At 43.9% G+C, this 13,850-nt stretch overlaps 1 protein-coding gene across 6 annotated transcripts in view; it reads right to left on the bottom strand.

Annotated features, from left to right (window-relative positions):
- RAB28 (RAB28, member RAS oncogene family) overlaps nucleotides 1-4,753 on the bottom strand; it is a 141,800-nt gene extending 137,047 nt beyond the window's left edge. For all 6 annotated transcript variants that reach the window (XM_060188331.1, XM_060188330.1, XM_060188327.1 and 3 more), the window contains exon 1: nucleotides 4,426-4,753. In XM_060188331.1, coding sequence (XP_060044314.1) covers nucleotides 4,426-4,500 — 75 coding nt within the window. In that variant the 5' untranslated portion in view covers nucleotides 4,501-4,753. The remainder of the gene's footprint in view (nucleotides 1-4,425) is intronic.
- Nucleotides 4,754-13,850: the final 9,097 nt, after the last annotated feature.

The raw sequence follows: 13,850 nt of genomic DNA, 5'->3' as shown, positions 1-13,850 counted from the left end.
ATCGCTTATTATAATTATGACATAAGCACAGCAATGCAAAATAAAATTTGGTCAAATGTCAATTTCATTAAAGAAAAAAAAAAAAAAGACTTCAAATTTCCTTTGGCAAAAGAACCATATTGCACAAGTGGTAATTGGACAGTCCAACACCAGTTCCTCTAATATTTAAAAAATTCAGCATTTGTAATAAAATTTCTAAAATATTCAGTCAGACATTCACTGAGTATTAACAGAAAGAAACTATTCTGCTGATAATGGAAAGGAAACAAGCTGCATCTAAGTGAAAATGCTGAATATATCTATCTGGTTTCCTTGAAACATGGAGCAATAGTCAAAGGACTGAGAGATCAGAATTTCTAAAAAGGGAAGCGTTCCTTTTTAAGCCTCTTTTGTTTTTCATTCAGTCCTATTCGCACGGCATCACTGAAACGTGTTTAACTTAGAACTCAAAATCATCTATAATGATACCCAGAGTTCTGGAGAAAAAATAACGATCACTCCCTATAAAATACAGATATTTCAAAATGTTTAAGAAATGGATGGCTGGAACACTTTTAAGTCAAGCGGGAGCTCAAAGCACACATAATATCATTTGAGGGAATTCTTCATTTTACTCTAAGATGCTCAGTCAGTATTTTTCAATTAGTGAATATTAAAAACAAATCAGCAGGTCTTTTTCTCCGAGACAGAAATAACAGATTTTGGAAACCTTAGGTTCACACTTCTGAAGCAAACAGAAAGCCAGAATTTCCAACTGGAGTAGGAAATAATCTGTCCAAAATGTAGGTTCACTGAGAACACAGGATACTAAAATGGGTCTTGATATCATTTCTGGCAACTTAATATAAAAAGTCAATAGAGGATAAACTGAGTCAGCGTGATGAATGATCTGGCCTGTATATCATCTTTGACATTTAACTGTTCCTCATCAGTCTCTGTATATAATTCATTACCGTTCTTAAACAAGTATGAAATGAACCCTTTACCATATCTAAAACATGTTTAGGTGATGCTTCAGAGTTTTGTTTAATGAACTTCTGCTTAGAATGTTTAAACACACTACAGTTGCTATCACAAAAAAAAGACGTCCCAAAAGTGACTATTTTGCCTTCAAAAATCTCAAATATGGAATAAAAAAAACTATGAGTCAAAGAGGAAAAAAGGTTTAGGGAGTGAGTTACTTGGGGGGGAGGGGGGTAGTTAAGTTTGTCTTAGAAAAAACTGTCAGAGATCATCTCAACATGCCATGGCTTTTGTAACTTTGTGTGGAAAATGCCCTGAGTTAGACTTAATAAATTAAAAAAAAGAAAGAAAAAGCTAATTAAATCAGAACACAAATAAGAGTTAAAGAGGGGTTTAAGCCATAGAGGACAGAAAGAAAAGGGGCTGTTGACAGCTGCCAATAATTGGAGCGCTGAATAAGACACGGAGAACTATCAAAATATTTTAAGTGTTATATTCATATTAGCATGTGAAGGGCTTATAAAAGGTTATGTCTCCGATGCTTGCGTCTAGAAATTTCTGGCAGAAAAAGCTCTTAAGCTTATAAGGTATATTAGTAAAGGTAAAAGAATTATATAACCATATTTTGCCCATCTTAATTCCTAGTTCAACAATACAGAAGGGGAGAAGTTGCACTTTGTCCTATACTAGACAGAATATTAGATGAAAATTATAATCATTCACACTAAATTAACAAGAGGGAAATATACAAGGTAGTGTAAATGAAGAAGCTAGACACAAAATTATGGGGAGAAAAACCCCAGCTAATCCACATAAAACCATGGATAAACAGTGAAAAAAATAAATTAAGAAAAATTTAAGGAATTATTACAGAAGGTAAGACAATGGGTAATTGCTGTGTCTGAACAAGTGCATACATTGTATAGGGCATTAAAACTCTAAATGGCAAGTAAATTCAGTTTTCAGTAGCCTGTAAAAAAAAATTAGAAAATGAAAATCTAGAGAAAAAATATAACTTAAAATTTGCACTGAATAAGAGCGTTAGAAACAGTGCTCGTTTGTTTACAAACAATTCATCCACTATTTTTTTTTTTGCTTTAACGGTACAAAAACTCTCATTATATCAGCTTTTCCCAAAAATGCTGAAAAGTGACCAGAGAGCAAGAAGTAGTCCTTCCTCTACAAATACTTTTTTTAAAAAATCCATGACAAAGTACTGAAAGCAAGAGAGAATTTCACAGATTTTCTTTTTTCTTCCCAAACTTTGCGTGAGGGGTCTGAGCAGCAAAGCCAGCAGGAGCACCGCTGCCGAGCCCAGACACCGACACCGGGGTCCAGACACCGGGGTCCAGACCTGACCAGCAGCATCCCGGCCCGGGCCCGGGAAGCAGCAGCGGGGGCAGCCGGAAACTGCTAAGGACAATAACCTGGTTTCTGAAGACTGGCTGGGAAAAAGAAGTCCGGAGGAGGAAAGGAGACAGAATTCAGCAACACCCACCCCAGCACAACAGAACTGGTCCCTGCATCACAAAGTCTGAGGACACCGGGGCAGGGGCTCATCTGACAGGAGGTGGGGGGCCTGAAAGGGGTTCGGTGGCCTCTCTGCGATCCCCTGGGCCGACTGCAAAGAGTCTGTCCAGGGTGAGGCTTATTCCACAAGACTGGGTTTGCAACTGAGAGGTGAGCGGGGTCCGCCTGCCCACACGCTCACCATGCAGTCCCCTCAGCTAAGGGGGAGGGGGGTCCCGGCGCCCTGCTAGCAGCTCTACCTCCAGAGCTGCTGTGCTGTGCTGGCTGAGCACCTGAGCGGGCAGGTGCCTCTCCAGGAACAGAGACCAGCAAGCAGGTGGCAAGGGCGGGGGGGGGGGGTACCCACCAGCTTCAGAGAGCCCCGTGTGGATCTCAGCAGCTCCCACCCGCCAGGGGGATGGGGGGGGGAGCACGAACAGGTGAGCGCTCTGCCCTGCAAACACCCGACCTAGGTGCTGGAGGGGTCCCCATGGCTCACAAGCACCCGACCCCTATAGGTGCTGGAGGGGTCCCCACGGCTCACAAGCACCCGACCCCTATAGGTGCTGGAGGGGTCCCCACGGCTCACAAGCACCCCGACCTAGGTGCTGGAGGGGTCCCCACTACTCACAAGCACCCCGATCTAGGTGCTGGAGGGGTCCCCATGGCTCACAAGCACCCCGACCTAGGTGCTGGAGGGGTCCCCACTACTCACAAGCACCCCGATCTAGGTGCTGGAGGGGTCCCCATCGTTCACCCACGGGATCCATCGGGCCAGAGGTAAGCTCCTGGGTGGGGGAGCATGAGGGGACCCCTCCAGCACCTAGGTGGGGGGGGGGGGTGCTTGCAGGGCACGGAGCTCACCTGTTCGTGCCTCTCCCCTCCCCAACCCCTGGCGAGAGGGGGCTGTTGAGATCCACTGATCTCGGCCAGAGCAGAGGGGGCGTCGGCACTACTCAACGCACAAAAAAAAAACCAGAACAGATCCTGCGCCGCCAGGGAAGACAGAAACAGGCTGGGGACATGTTGATCGACCTGCCAACGTCCATGTCCAGCGGGGAAGCAATTGCAGAAGCCAGAACTCCCACCTTCTGCTCCCCATAAAGAATTCGGGTCCATCTTCCTGGGAGGGGGAAGGGATGTTAGGGGGAAGATGACCAGAGGGCTCTGAACTCCAACTCCCATCGGGACCCCGAGAAAGAAGAGGAAAAAAAGGAAATTGTTGCAGGTTTGACTTAAAATGGAAGAGAAGACAGACGGGGCTGTAGGAAAGATAAATAAAGACAAAAACAAAATGGGAGTGGGGGTGGGCTGGGGATAGACCGCATAATGGTTATTCTGCAAAGAGATTCTCATGCCTGAGGCTCCCAAGTCCCAGGTTCAATGCCCCACACCACCATAAGGCAGAACTGGGTAGTGCTCTGGTACAAAAAAAAAAAAAAAAAAAGACACAGAGAGAAAGAGAAAGAGAAAGAAATGAAAAGATGAGCAAATAGACAAGTCATAGAAATAATAGCCAACCCCACATCTGTGACCTTGGGAGAACCACTGCTGTTTCCAATGGAGGGAATGGGGACGCAGAACTCTGGTGATGGCAGCGGGATGGTCTTACACCCCTGTTATAAGTTTGTAAAAATGGGTATTAAATTACTAATAGAAAATAAAATAAGTGTAGCGGGGATTTCAAGTGAAGGGAGGGAGGGAGGGAGATCAGATAGCTGGGAGGATGCTGGAAGGAGGCCATGGAAGAAGAGAAGGTGGAGAAGGAAGGAGTTGGCGATGCAGGCCGGGAGGAGTTGGGGAAGTGATTTCTGATTTTTATTTATTTTTGTTGTTTCCAACGTCAGGCCGGCTGGACCCATCGCCCCTTCCAGGTCCGGCTTCTACACACCCCGGGGGCGGGCAGGCTGTGGGGGGCAGAGAGGGGGGTTGCCGGGCCCGCTCGGGACTGACCTTCCCGGAGGTGCCGTCCCCCAGCACGACGATCTTGAGCTGCCGGTCCTGGCTCTCGTCCTCAGAGTCCGACATGGTGTCCCGGGGCCCAGGCCCGCCTCCTCCCCCCACACCACCACCGGCCCCTGGAAGCACAGCGAGGGAGGCGGGGGCGGGGGGAACGAGGGAGACTCTGGGGGGGGGGGGGCGAAGGAGGGAAAGAAGGGCGTCTGGACAGGCGCACGATCCCCCTCCCCCGCCCCGGAGTCTCCGCGTTCGCTGAAGGAAACAGGGACTAATTACTCGCCGGACGCCATCTTGCCCGCCTCCCGCCCCCCCATACAGGAGGCCCCGCCTCCTGGGGATGACGTCGCTTGCGCGCCCCCTCCGCTCAGCCAATCAACGCCGGCCGTGGACCTCCCCGTCGGAACAAACCATTCGTGGAACAAATGTGGGGAGGTCATGCAGGCGAACTGGCCGGACTCTGCGCTACCCTCGCAGCACCTATCAGAGACGGAGAAATGAAATCAATTGCGTCATACAAATTACGCAGGATAAACTCATTAGAGTCGCTCTTCGAAATGTCACAAAATTCTGTTGCCCCTACTCAGCTCCCGAAAAAATCCCGAATGATATTGGACCAGCCCGGGCGGGGGTGACGCTGGAGCCGGAGTCTCGGTTGCCATGGAAACCCGCGGCTGTGGGCGGGGCTTGCGGTGGCGCTGTGGAGGCCAGTTACCAAGGGGAGGGGGCGGGGCCCGAAGCGGGTGCAGGCGTGGGAGGTCCCATCCCGGAGAAGCCACCCAGGCTTGGTGGGCGGGGGGATCGCTGCCCGAGCTGGACGGAGATTGATGGAGCTCTGCATCTCCTCCTGTGTGGACCTCTGAAACCCTGGATTTCCTGCTCTGATTGTGAAAGCTTAGGGCTCCTTGATCCAACACCATTCTGGAGCAAGTCATACTCAAAAGGGTGGACTTCTGGAGGGACCAGGAGAAGGCTGAGCTATTTGTATGATAACACTGTCCACTGAAAATAATCACATTTACTGTAAACCATTAATTCCCCACCACCACCACCCCCCAAAGAAGAGAAGAGGAGAAAGGAAAGGAAAGAATCACGACTGCGAAGCTTTTCAAAGAGGGACTTCTTAATGGGAGAGATACACAGAGCAAAGACAGGATTCCAACGTGGAGAGAACGGTCTGAGCTCCCTGAGTGCTGACCTCGCTCTTCTGAAGTGTTTGTTGCTCTCAGTTTTTGAGAGTCAGTGGAGGTAGGTTGCATGCACAGAAAGGAAGACGTGATTTCTCTAGCAGAGACAAGGGAGACACTCTCTGAAAGAGGAAAAAAGTCATAGACAGTGTCAGCTAGAGAGTTCTTGTTATGCAGAGTTTGCAAAGATTGATTCACCTGTTTGTGGAAATAGTGCAAACACTGAGACAAAGGTTTCTTTCTGTTGTGGAGATGCTTCTGCAGCTGTGAAGCCCAGGCTGTAGAGTGTATCCCTGGTTCCTTTAAGAGCTTGCAAAGGACAAAAAGAGTGATCACCTTGTGCACGGAATCTTCATAGAAAAACTGAGTTGTTGATTTTTGTTTGTTTGTTTTGTTCTGGTTTGCTTTGTTTATGAGGAGGGGAAAGAGAATCAGCACCGTTCTGACATCCATAGTGAAGACAAGGCGATCTCATCCTTGCAACTCTGGAGCTCCACCCACTGGGCCACCTAGCAAGCCACTGTTTGTTTTTTTCTTCTTCTTCCTTTTTTCTTTTCTTAACCACAACATCACTCTAGCACATGTAGGGCCACAGTGCCACAAATCAAATTCAGTTCTAATATAATTTTGTTTTCTATTCTTTTGCCTCTGCAGTCACTGACTTAACAGTTTCTCTAGAATAGAGACATCTCAGAAGAGCAGTGAGACAGTGGGATTTTTTTTTCAGTGCACAAAATAAATAACTTACAGGGCAGGGCAGTGGCACACCTTGTAGACTGCACACATGGCCATGTGCAAGGACACGGATTCAAGTCCCCAGCCCCTACCTGTAAGGGGGGAAGCTTCACAAGCAGTAAAGCAGTGATGCAGGTGTCTCTCTCTTTCCCTCTCCCCTCTCAATTTCTGTCTGTCTCTATAAAAGAAAAAAGGAAAGGAAGAAAGAAAGAGGAAAAAACAGACAAATGCTTTACTGTTCTACTTCTTCTTCTTCCTTACCTCATAGATATGCAGGGGAGTCTTCCAGAGAGCACATGGTGTGTATCATTCTCGTTCTAGCAGCAAGGGGAGTATGTGCTTATCATTCTGTGGTAAAGATTTCTCCTTATCAAACGTAGCAACACTAGCTATCATCCAATAAGCAAAAGCTCTTTGGAGCCCATAATAACTGTTAAGGAGTATGGAAGGGTCCTTGAGTCAAAGGCAGTTAAGAATTGTTGTCTGTCCAATAAATAACATGATTGAAACTTTCAGCTGAGTGTGGTAAATCCTAACATTGTAATACTAGCTGACTGTGGGGAGTAGGGCGGTAGCGCAGCTGGTTAGGTGCACATGGCACAAAGCACGAGGACTGGTGTTAAGGATCCCAGTTTAAGCCCCCAGCTCCCCACCTGCAGGGGAGTCGCTTCTTCACAAGCAGTGAAGCAGGTCTGCAGGTGTCTTTCTCTCCCCCTCTCTGTCTTCCCTTCCTCTCTCACAAAAGTGTTTGCTCTACTGGGTATACCAAAAACCTGCCCTCATAAATTGGTTCTTAGCTTCTTCATTGGGAGGGTAGCATACTGGTTATATAAGGAGACTCTTATGCCTGAGGCTCAAAGTCCAGGTTCAGTCCCCTACACCATCATAAGCCAGAGCTAAGCAGTGCTCTCCAAAAGAAGGGAAGGAGGAGGGGAGGAGGATGAGAAAGAAAAGAAAAAAGAGAGAGAGAGAGGTCTGCAGGTGTCTCTCTCTTTCTCTCCCCTTCTCTATCTTCCCCTCCTCTTTCGATTTCTCTCTGTCCTGTCAAAAACAGCAGCAACAATGGGGGAAAAGCAGCTACCAAGAGCAGTGGATTCGCAGTGCATGCACCAAGCCCTAGTGATAACACTGGAGGCAAAAAAAAAAAAAAGTAGTAATGAAAGTGAATGAGTTATTACATGTTCTGATATGGAAGAATCTCATCAATGTGTGGAATGAAATAAGCCAGATACAAGTATGTTCCTCTTCCATCACTCCATTCTATAAAGTAAAGGGAAAGAAAGAAAAAGAAAGAAAGAAGGAAGGGGGGGGGGAGTCGGGCGGTAGCACAGCGGGTTAAGCACACGTGGCGCAAAGTGCAAGGACCGCAAGGATCCCGGTTCAAGCCTGGCTCCCCACATGCAAGGGAGTTGCTTCACAGGTCTGCAGGTGTCTATCTTTCTCTCTCCCTCTCTATCTTCCCCTCCTCTCTCCATTTCTCTCTGTCCTATCCAACAACAACAACATCAATAACTATAATAACAATTAAAAAACTAGGGCAAATAAAAAACATTTTTAAAAAAAGAAAGGAAGGAAGGAAGGAAGGAAGGAAGGAAGGAAGGAAGGAAGGAAGACTCTCTGTCCTTAGAAATCAAAATCATGGTAACATCTGTAGAAGAGGAAAGGACAGGAGCCTAGAGCAGAGCTGGTGGAGAACTCTTGCAGAACTGATGGTTCTTGATTTTCTTTTCTTACTTGGGTGGTTGAATTCACACGGTTGTGTCTACTGTCTTGCCGTTCACAAGGTCTCATGATGTCATGCAATTTTCTGTATGGTTGTCTTAAATTAAAAGTGATATATACATCTATAGCTTATAGTACATGTATAGTAAAATTGAATCCACAAGAATATCTGCCAAGTTATAGTAGCCATGAACAGTAGTGAGTTTTTTTTCCAGAACCACCACAATTTGTGTCACTCACTTCTATATTGTATGGTGTTTACTGTAAGTTTGAATAGGAATTACCATGAGGAGAAAAAAATAAAAAGACAACAGTAAAAACAAAAGACCTGAGGTTGTTTTTACAGTGAGCAGTTGAAAACTTTAATGAGTAGAACTCTCTGATATAGAAAACTTGTTAATTTCATAAACCTCTTAGAGTCTTTGTTTGAAAAGAGAAGAAAAACAAAAAGTACCTCCCTTACTGGTAGCAGAGTGTGAGCTGCAACTTCCCAGCTGTCCATGGTTCTGCCTCATTGCTCAGACGTGCTTCAGTGATTCCTAAAGCATAGCTCTAGACAAAACCCAAAATGGGTAAAGCAGGAGTGTTCTCAAATCACCTCCACAGCTGTGAAAACCAGACCTATCAGGACTGACCAGGAAGACTGGCATGCTTAAATAAGGTACTATGTGGGGAATCATTCTGAAAAATAGATGGTGTGGTGCAAACAGAAAAAAATTATTTGAGGCTCTGTTGTGGGAACGTTGGCACTGTAAATTTCCCTGACCTTCAAAAGCCAGCATAGAATATACAGTCATTCATTCCCAGGATCCATGGGATAGAAGTGGTGCAAAGACATACAGAGGAGACCGCTCCTAAAATCTTGGTTTTTACACAGGTCCACTCTGCAACACAACAAGCTCTGCGAAATACTCTTTTGTCCTCATTTGTTTCTGGTTACCACATGTACTCGTAACCACTGTGAAATGAGTACAAAGCAGAAATCCATAGCATGAAATGTGGCAGTTCTTGATAATCCCACTGCTATTGGTGTCTACGTGGTTTCTATCCTGTGTTTAATGTTATGATGCATACACATTAAGGCATGTATATAGGGCTGGGAATACAGTATAATGGTTCTGCAAAAGACTTTCATGCCTGAGGCTCTGCAGTCCCAGGTTTAGTTCTCAGCACCACTGTAAACCAGAGCTGAGCAGTGCTCTAGCCGCCCCCCTCGTTAAAATAAACACTGAAAAGGAATTTAAATTGTTTTTTTTTAATCATGTACGTCTATATTTATAACTTTAGTTTAAGAAATTGATGGCCCAGGAGTTGGGTGGTAGCACAGCAGGTTGAGCGCACATGGCACAAAGTGCAAGGACCTGAGTAAGGATCCCGGTTCGAGCCCCCGGCTCCCCACCTGCAGGGGAATCGCTTCACAAGCAGTGAAGCAGGTCTGCAGGTGTCTATCTTTCTCTCCCCCTCTCTGACTTTGCCTCCTCTCTCCATTTCTCTCTGTCCTATCCAACGACAACATCAACAACAACAATAACTACAACAATAAAACAAGGGCAACAAAAAGGAATAAATAAATATTAAAAAGAAAAGAAACTGATGGCCCACTGGGACTTCCAGGTGATCTACTTTCTAAAATTTAGGTTTAAGACATTCCAGCCACTAAGATGCTACTATAAAGTGTCACTTTTCTCTTGAGATAACATTTCTGAAAAAGTAAATTGGGGGGGGGGGTGGCACTAGTTCTATGAATTGTTATTCTGATTTTGAAAGCAGTTGTAGTTACCCCACTATGGGGAAATTACCTATAGTTGAGTTCACCACACTCAGAAATAGGAGTGATTAGTGATCATCATCTTTTCATGTGCCTATTGGCCATCTGTGTGTCAAATCTCCTGGCAAGAATGTGTTTAAAGTCTTCTCAGTGCTGTGGTCATTATTATTTGAAAAATAAATAAGGCGCCAGGGAGATAGCATAATGGTTATGCAAAAAGAATTTCATGCCTGAGGTACCAAAGCTTAACCCCTTGCATCACTGTTAGCCAGAGCTGAGTAGTGCTTCGGTAAAAACAAATCAATATCTGGAGTCAGGCAGTAGGTAGCACAGTGGGCTAAGCACACGTGGCGCAAAGCGCAAGGACCGGACCAGCATGAGGATCCTGGTTCGAGCTCCCAGATCCCCACCTGCAGGGAAATCCCTTCCACAGGCAGTAAAGCAGGTCTGCAGGTGTCTTTCTCTCGCCCTCTCTGTCTTCCCTTCCTCTCTCCATTTCTCTCTGTCCTATCCAACAACTATGACGACATCAATAACAACAATAATACTACAACAGTAAAACAAGGGCAACAAGTAGATGAATTGCTAAATAGTGGCTTAGATCCAGATGTGGGTTTTATTTATAATCATGTTAAGACTTCCCTTAAGTAAATTCTATGTGTTTCTCTAATTTGAAGGGACATAAACACCCCTATGTTGGAGCTGCATTATTCACAATAGCCAAAGAGTGAAAGTAGTAAGAAAGAAAAAGAAAGAAAGAAAGAAAGAAAGAAAGAAAGAAAGAAAGAAAGAAAGAAAGAAAGAAAAAAACATCAATTGATGGCTGGAGAAAGAAGTTATGGGGTATCGAGTCCATGGAATACTACTCTGCAATCAAAAAAGAAAATTTTGTGTCCCTTGAGACAAAATAGATGGAACCAGAGGTGATGCTGCTTAGTAAAATAAATAACAAGGTCAAAGACAACTAAGACAACTACTGTATGGTTTCTCTCATGTGTGAAATTTAGAGAACTGATACACATGAGCTTGCAAAAAAAAAAGTACAAACAAAAAAGAGAAGCAAACAAACTGTTTTTAAGATTTTTGTGAGAATGATGGTGCTATGTTTGGGAGGTAGAAGGATGGGTACACGAAACTTTGGTGGTGGATGCAGTATGGAAATATTCCCTGTAATTTGACAATTTTAGAGCCCACTATTAATCACAAATAAAAACAAAGGGGAAAAAAGTCAAACCTAACTTGATAGTCCCTATGCTTTTTTATTATCTTTTTTAAATTTATTTTTATTGCCACCAGGGTTACTGCTGGGGCTCAATGCCTGCAGGACGAATCCACTGCTTCTGGTGACCATTTTTGCTTTTGTTGTTGCTGTCTCTTTTTTTATTTTATAGAATAGATAGAAATTGAGAAGGGAGGGCAAAGTAGAGCTGGTAAGAGATATATATATATAGAGAGAGAGACCCTGCAGACCTTTTCAACACTCTTGAAGCTTTCTTCTGTAGGTGCATATTTAACCACCCTTTATAAAACAGTTTAATATAAAACTTTTGATGTGTCTTGTGATTCTTGCTTTGGGGAGTTTGAACAAGCTTATTTTGTGTTACTAAATCTTGTCCAGTAGTTTTAGAAGTTCCTGTAAAGATGACAATAAAGGGCCTGACCATTGCAAGGACCTGGGTTCAAGCCGTCATTCCCCACGTGTAGGAGGGACGCTTCACAAGTGGTGTAGCAGGTTTTCAGGTGTCTGTCTTTCTCTCCCCTTCTCTATCTCCCACACCTCTCTCAATTTCTCTCTGTCCTATCTGATAACATTAGAACAGAAAATTTAAAAAGCTGACAATGATAACAGGAAAAACTGAAGCAAAATGAAAGCATTTATACAATGACTTTAAATGACATCATACAGGAGTCGGGCGGTAACGCAGCGGGTTAAACACAGGTGGTGCAAAGCGCAAGGACCAGCATAAGGATCCCGGTTCAAGCCCCCGCTCCCCACCTACAGGGGAGTCGCTTCACAGGCAGTGAAGCAGGTCTGCAGGTGTCTATCTTTCTCTCCCCCTCTTTGTCTTCCACTCCTGTCTCCATTTCTCTCTGTCCTATCCAACAACGACAAAATCAATAATAACTACAACAATAAAACAAGGGCAACAAAAGGGAGAAAATAAATATAAAAAAGAGAAAAAAATTTAAAAAATAAAATGACATCAAACACGAGACAAAATACAAATAATTTCCCAACTCTCCTCTAAATAAATAAGTAGACAAATTCTTTGTATTTCAGCTGCTTCCCCTATAACATAGAGATTACAGGGGCCAGGCGCTGGTGCACCTGGTTAAGCACACATTCCAGTGCTCAGGAACCCATGCAGTCTGAGGCCGGATCCCCACATGCAGGGGGAAAGCTTTGCAAGTGGTGAAGCAAGGCGGTAGATGTCTCACTTTCTCTCTTCCTCTCCATCTCTCCTACCCTTTCTTAATTTCTGGCTGTCTCTATCCAATAAATAAAAACTGAAAAATAAAGAGGTTACAGTATAAGAAGTACTTTACTGATGATACACAGTGTTTCGTACAACAGAAATGCTGTATCAAGGCCTATTATCTAATTTCATTTTCTCCCTTTTTATTATTGATTTAACACGGTTTTATAAAATTCCAGGGGTATAATTTCACAACCATACGTGGTCAATGTAAGTCACCGCACCCTCACCAAAGACCTGTATGTCCCCTTCCCCTCCGTAACCACCATAGTTCTCACAAGCTCCAAGATAGTCTGTTACTTTTTTTTTTCAATTCTATTTATCTTAGTCATTTATGTTCTGTGTATGAGCAAAACTACCTGGTAGTTGTCCTTTACCTCGTCGCTTATTTCATTAAGCAAAATCCCCTCCAGTTCTATCTATTTGATTCCAAACGATACGTTCTCATCTCATAGAATCACAGAGTAGTGTCCCACTGCCTCTATATCCCATCACTTCCTTATCCAGTCACCATTTATTGATCATTTAGGTGGCTTTCATATCTTGACTATTGATAATAATATAGCTGTAAACACAGAGCTGTGTATATCCTGTCCAGTTTGCATTGTCTAGTTTTTTTTATATATAAAAACATAGTAAAAATATTCTAGTGGCAATTACAGAAGCCAGACCTTCCACCTTCTACATCCCACAATGACCTTGGGTCCATACTCCCAGAAGGATAAAGAATAGGAAAGCTGTCAGGGGAGGGGATGGGATACGGAGATCTGGTGGTGGGAGTTGTGTGGAGTTGTACCCCTCTTATCCTATGGCTTTGATAATGTCTCCCTTTTTGAATAAAAAAAATATTCTGGTGGTTTTCCCTCTAAAGAAATCTTCAAGGCAAGCTACAGAGTTAAGCCAATGAGGCTAATATTTTCCAAATATTGTTTTTGGAAGGTGATTGAAAGCACAGAGAGTAAGAGTAAGTAAGATTTTTGACTATGGATAAAGTTTGGTTTGATATGTGAGAAATGTTTTCTTTAAAAAAAAAAACTAACTTCACTGAATTCAGTGAAAATATTTTATATAGACTCAGCACCAAAGTCGTGGATTAATACTGCACACTGTGTGATGGCTAATTTTCAAAAACTGAGGTTTCCTGAAGAAGAAGAAATTCTACCTCAAGGCTATAACATAGAAATCCTGCCTGTGTTTCCAGTCTGCCAGCCTGCCCTCAAACTCCAGAGTTCTCAGACCCCCAGTCTCCTACAATCAACTTGAACAATTCCTATCCTACGGTTCTGTTAATGTCTCCTTTCTTAAATAAATAAATATTTAAATAAATAAATAAATAAAATCTTTTTACCACCTCCCCCACACACGCATGTGTGCTTCTCTGGAGAATGCTGACTGACATATACTTTAAAGGCAACACATTTGACTAGAAGTTGCACTACTTTTGTAAGTAAATAGATTACCAACCCCAATTTTTCTATAAGTGTTGATGATGAACCAGAGACCTGCTGAGGAAGTTGGGCATAATTATTTAAC

This window comes from Erinaceus europaeus, chromosome 3 (genome assembly GCF_950295315.1).
Source record: "Erinaceus europaeus chromosome 3, mEriEur2.1, whole genome shotgun sequence".
NCBI lineage: Eukaryota > Metazoa > Chordata > Mammalia > Eulipotyphla > Erinaceidae > Erinaceus > Erinaceus europaeus.
Note: the sequence above shows the minus strand (reverse complement) of the source record. Positions and strands in the feature narration are given on the sequence as shown.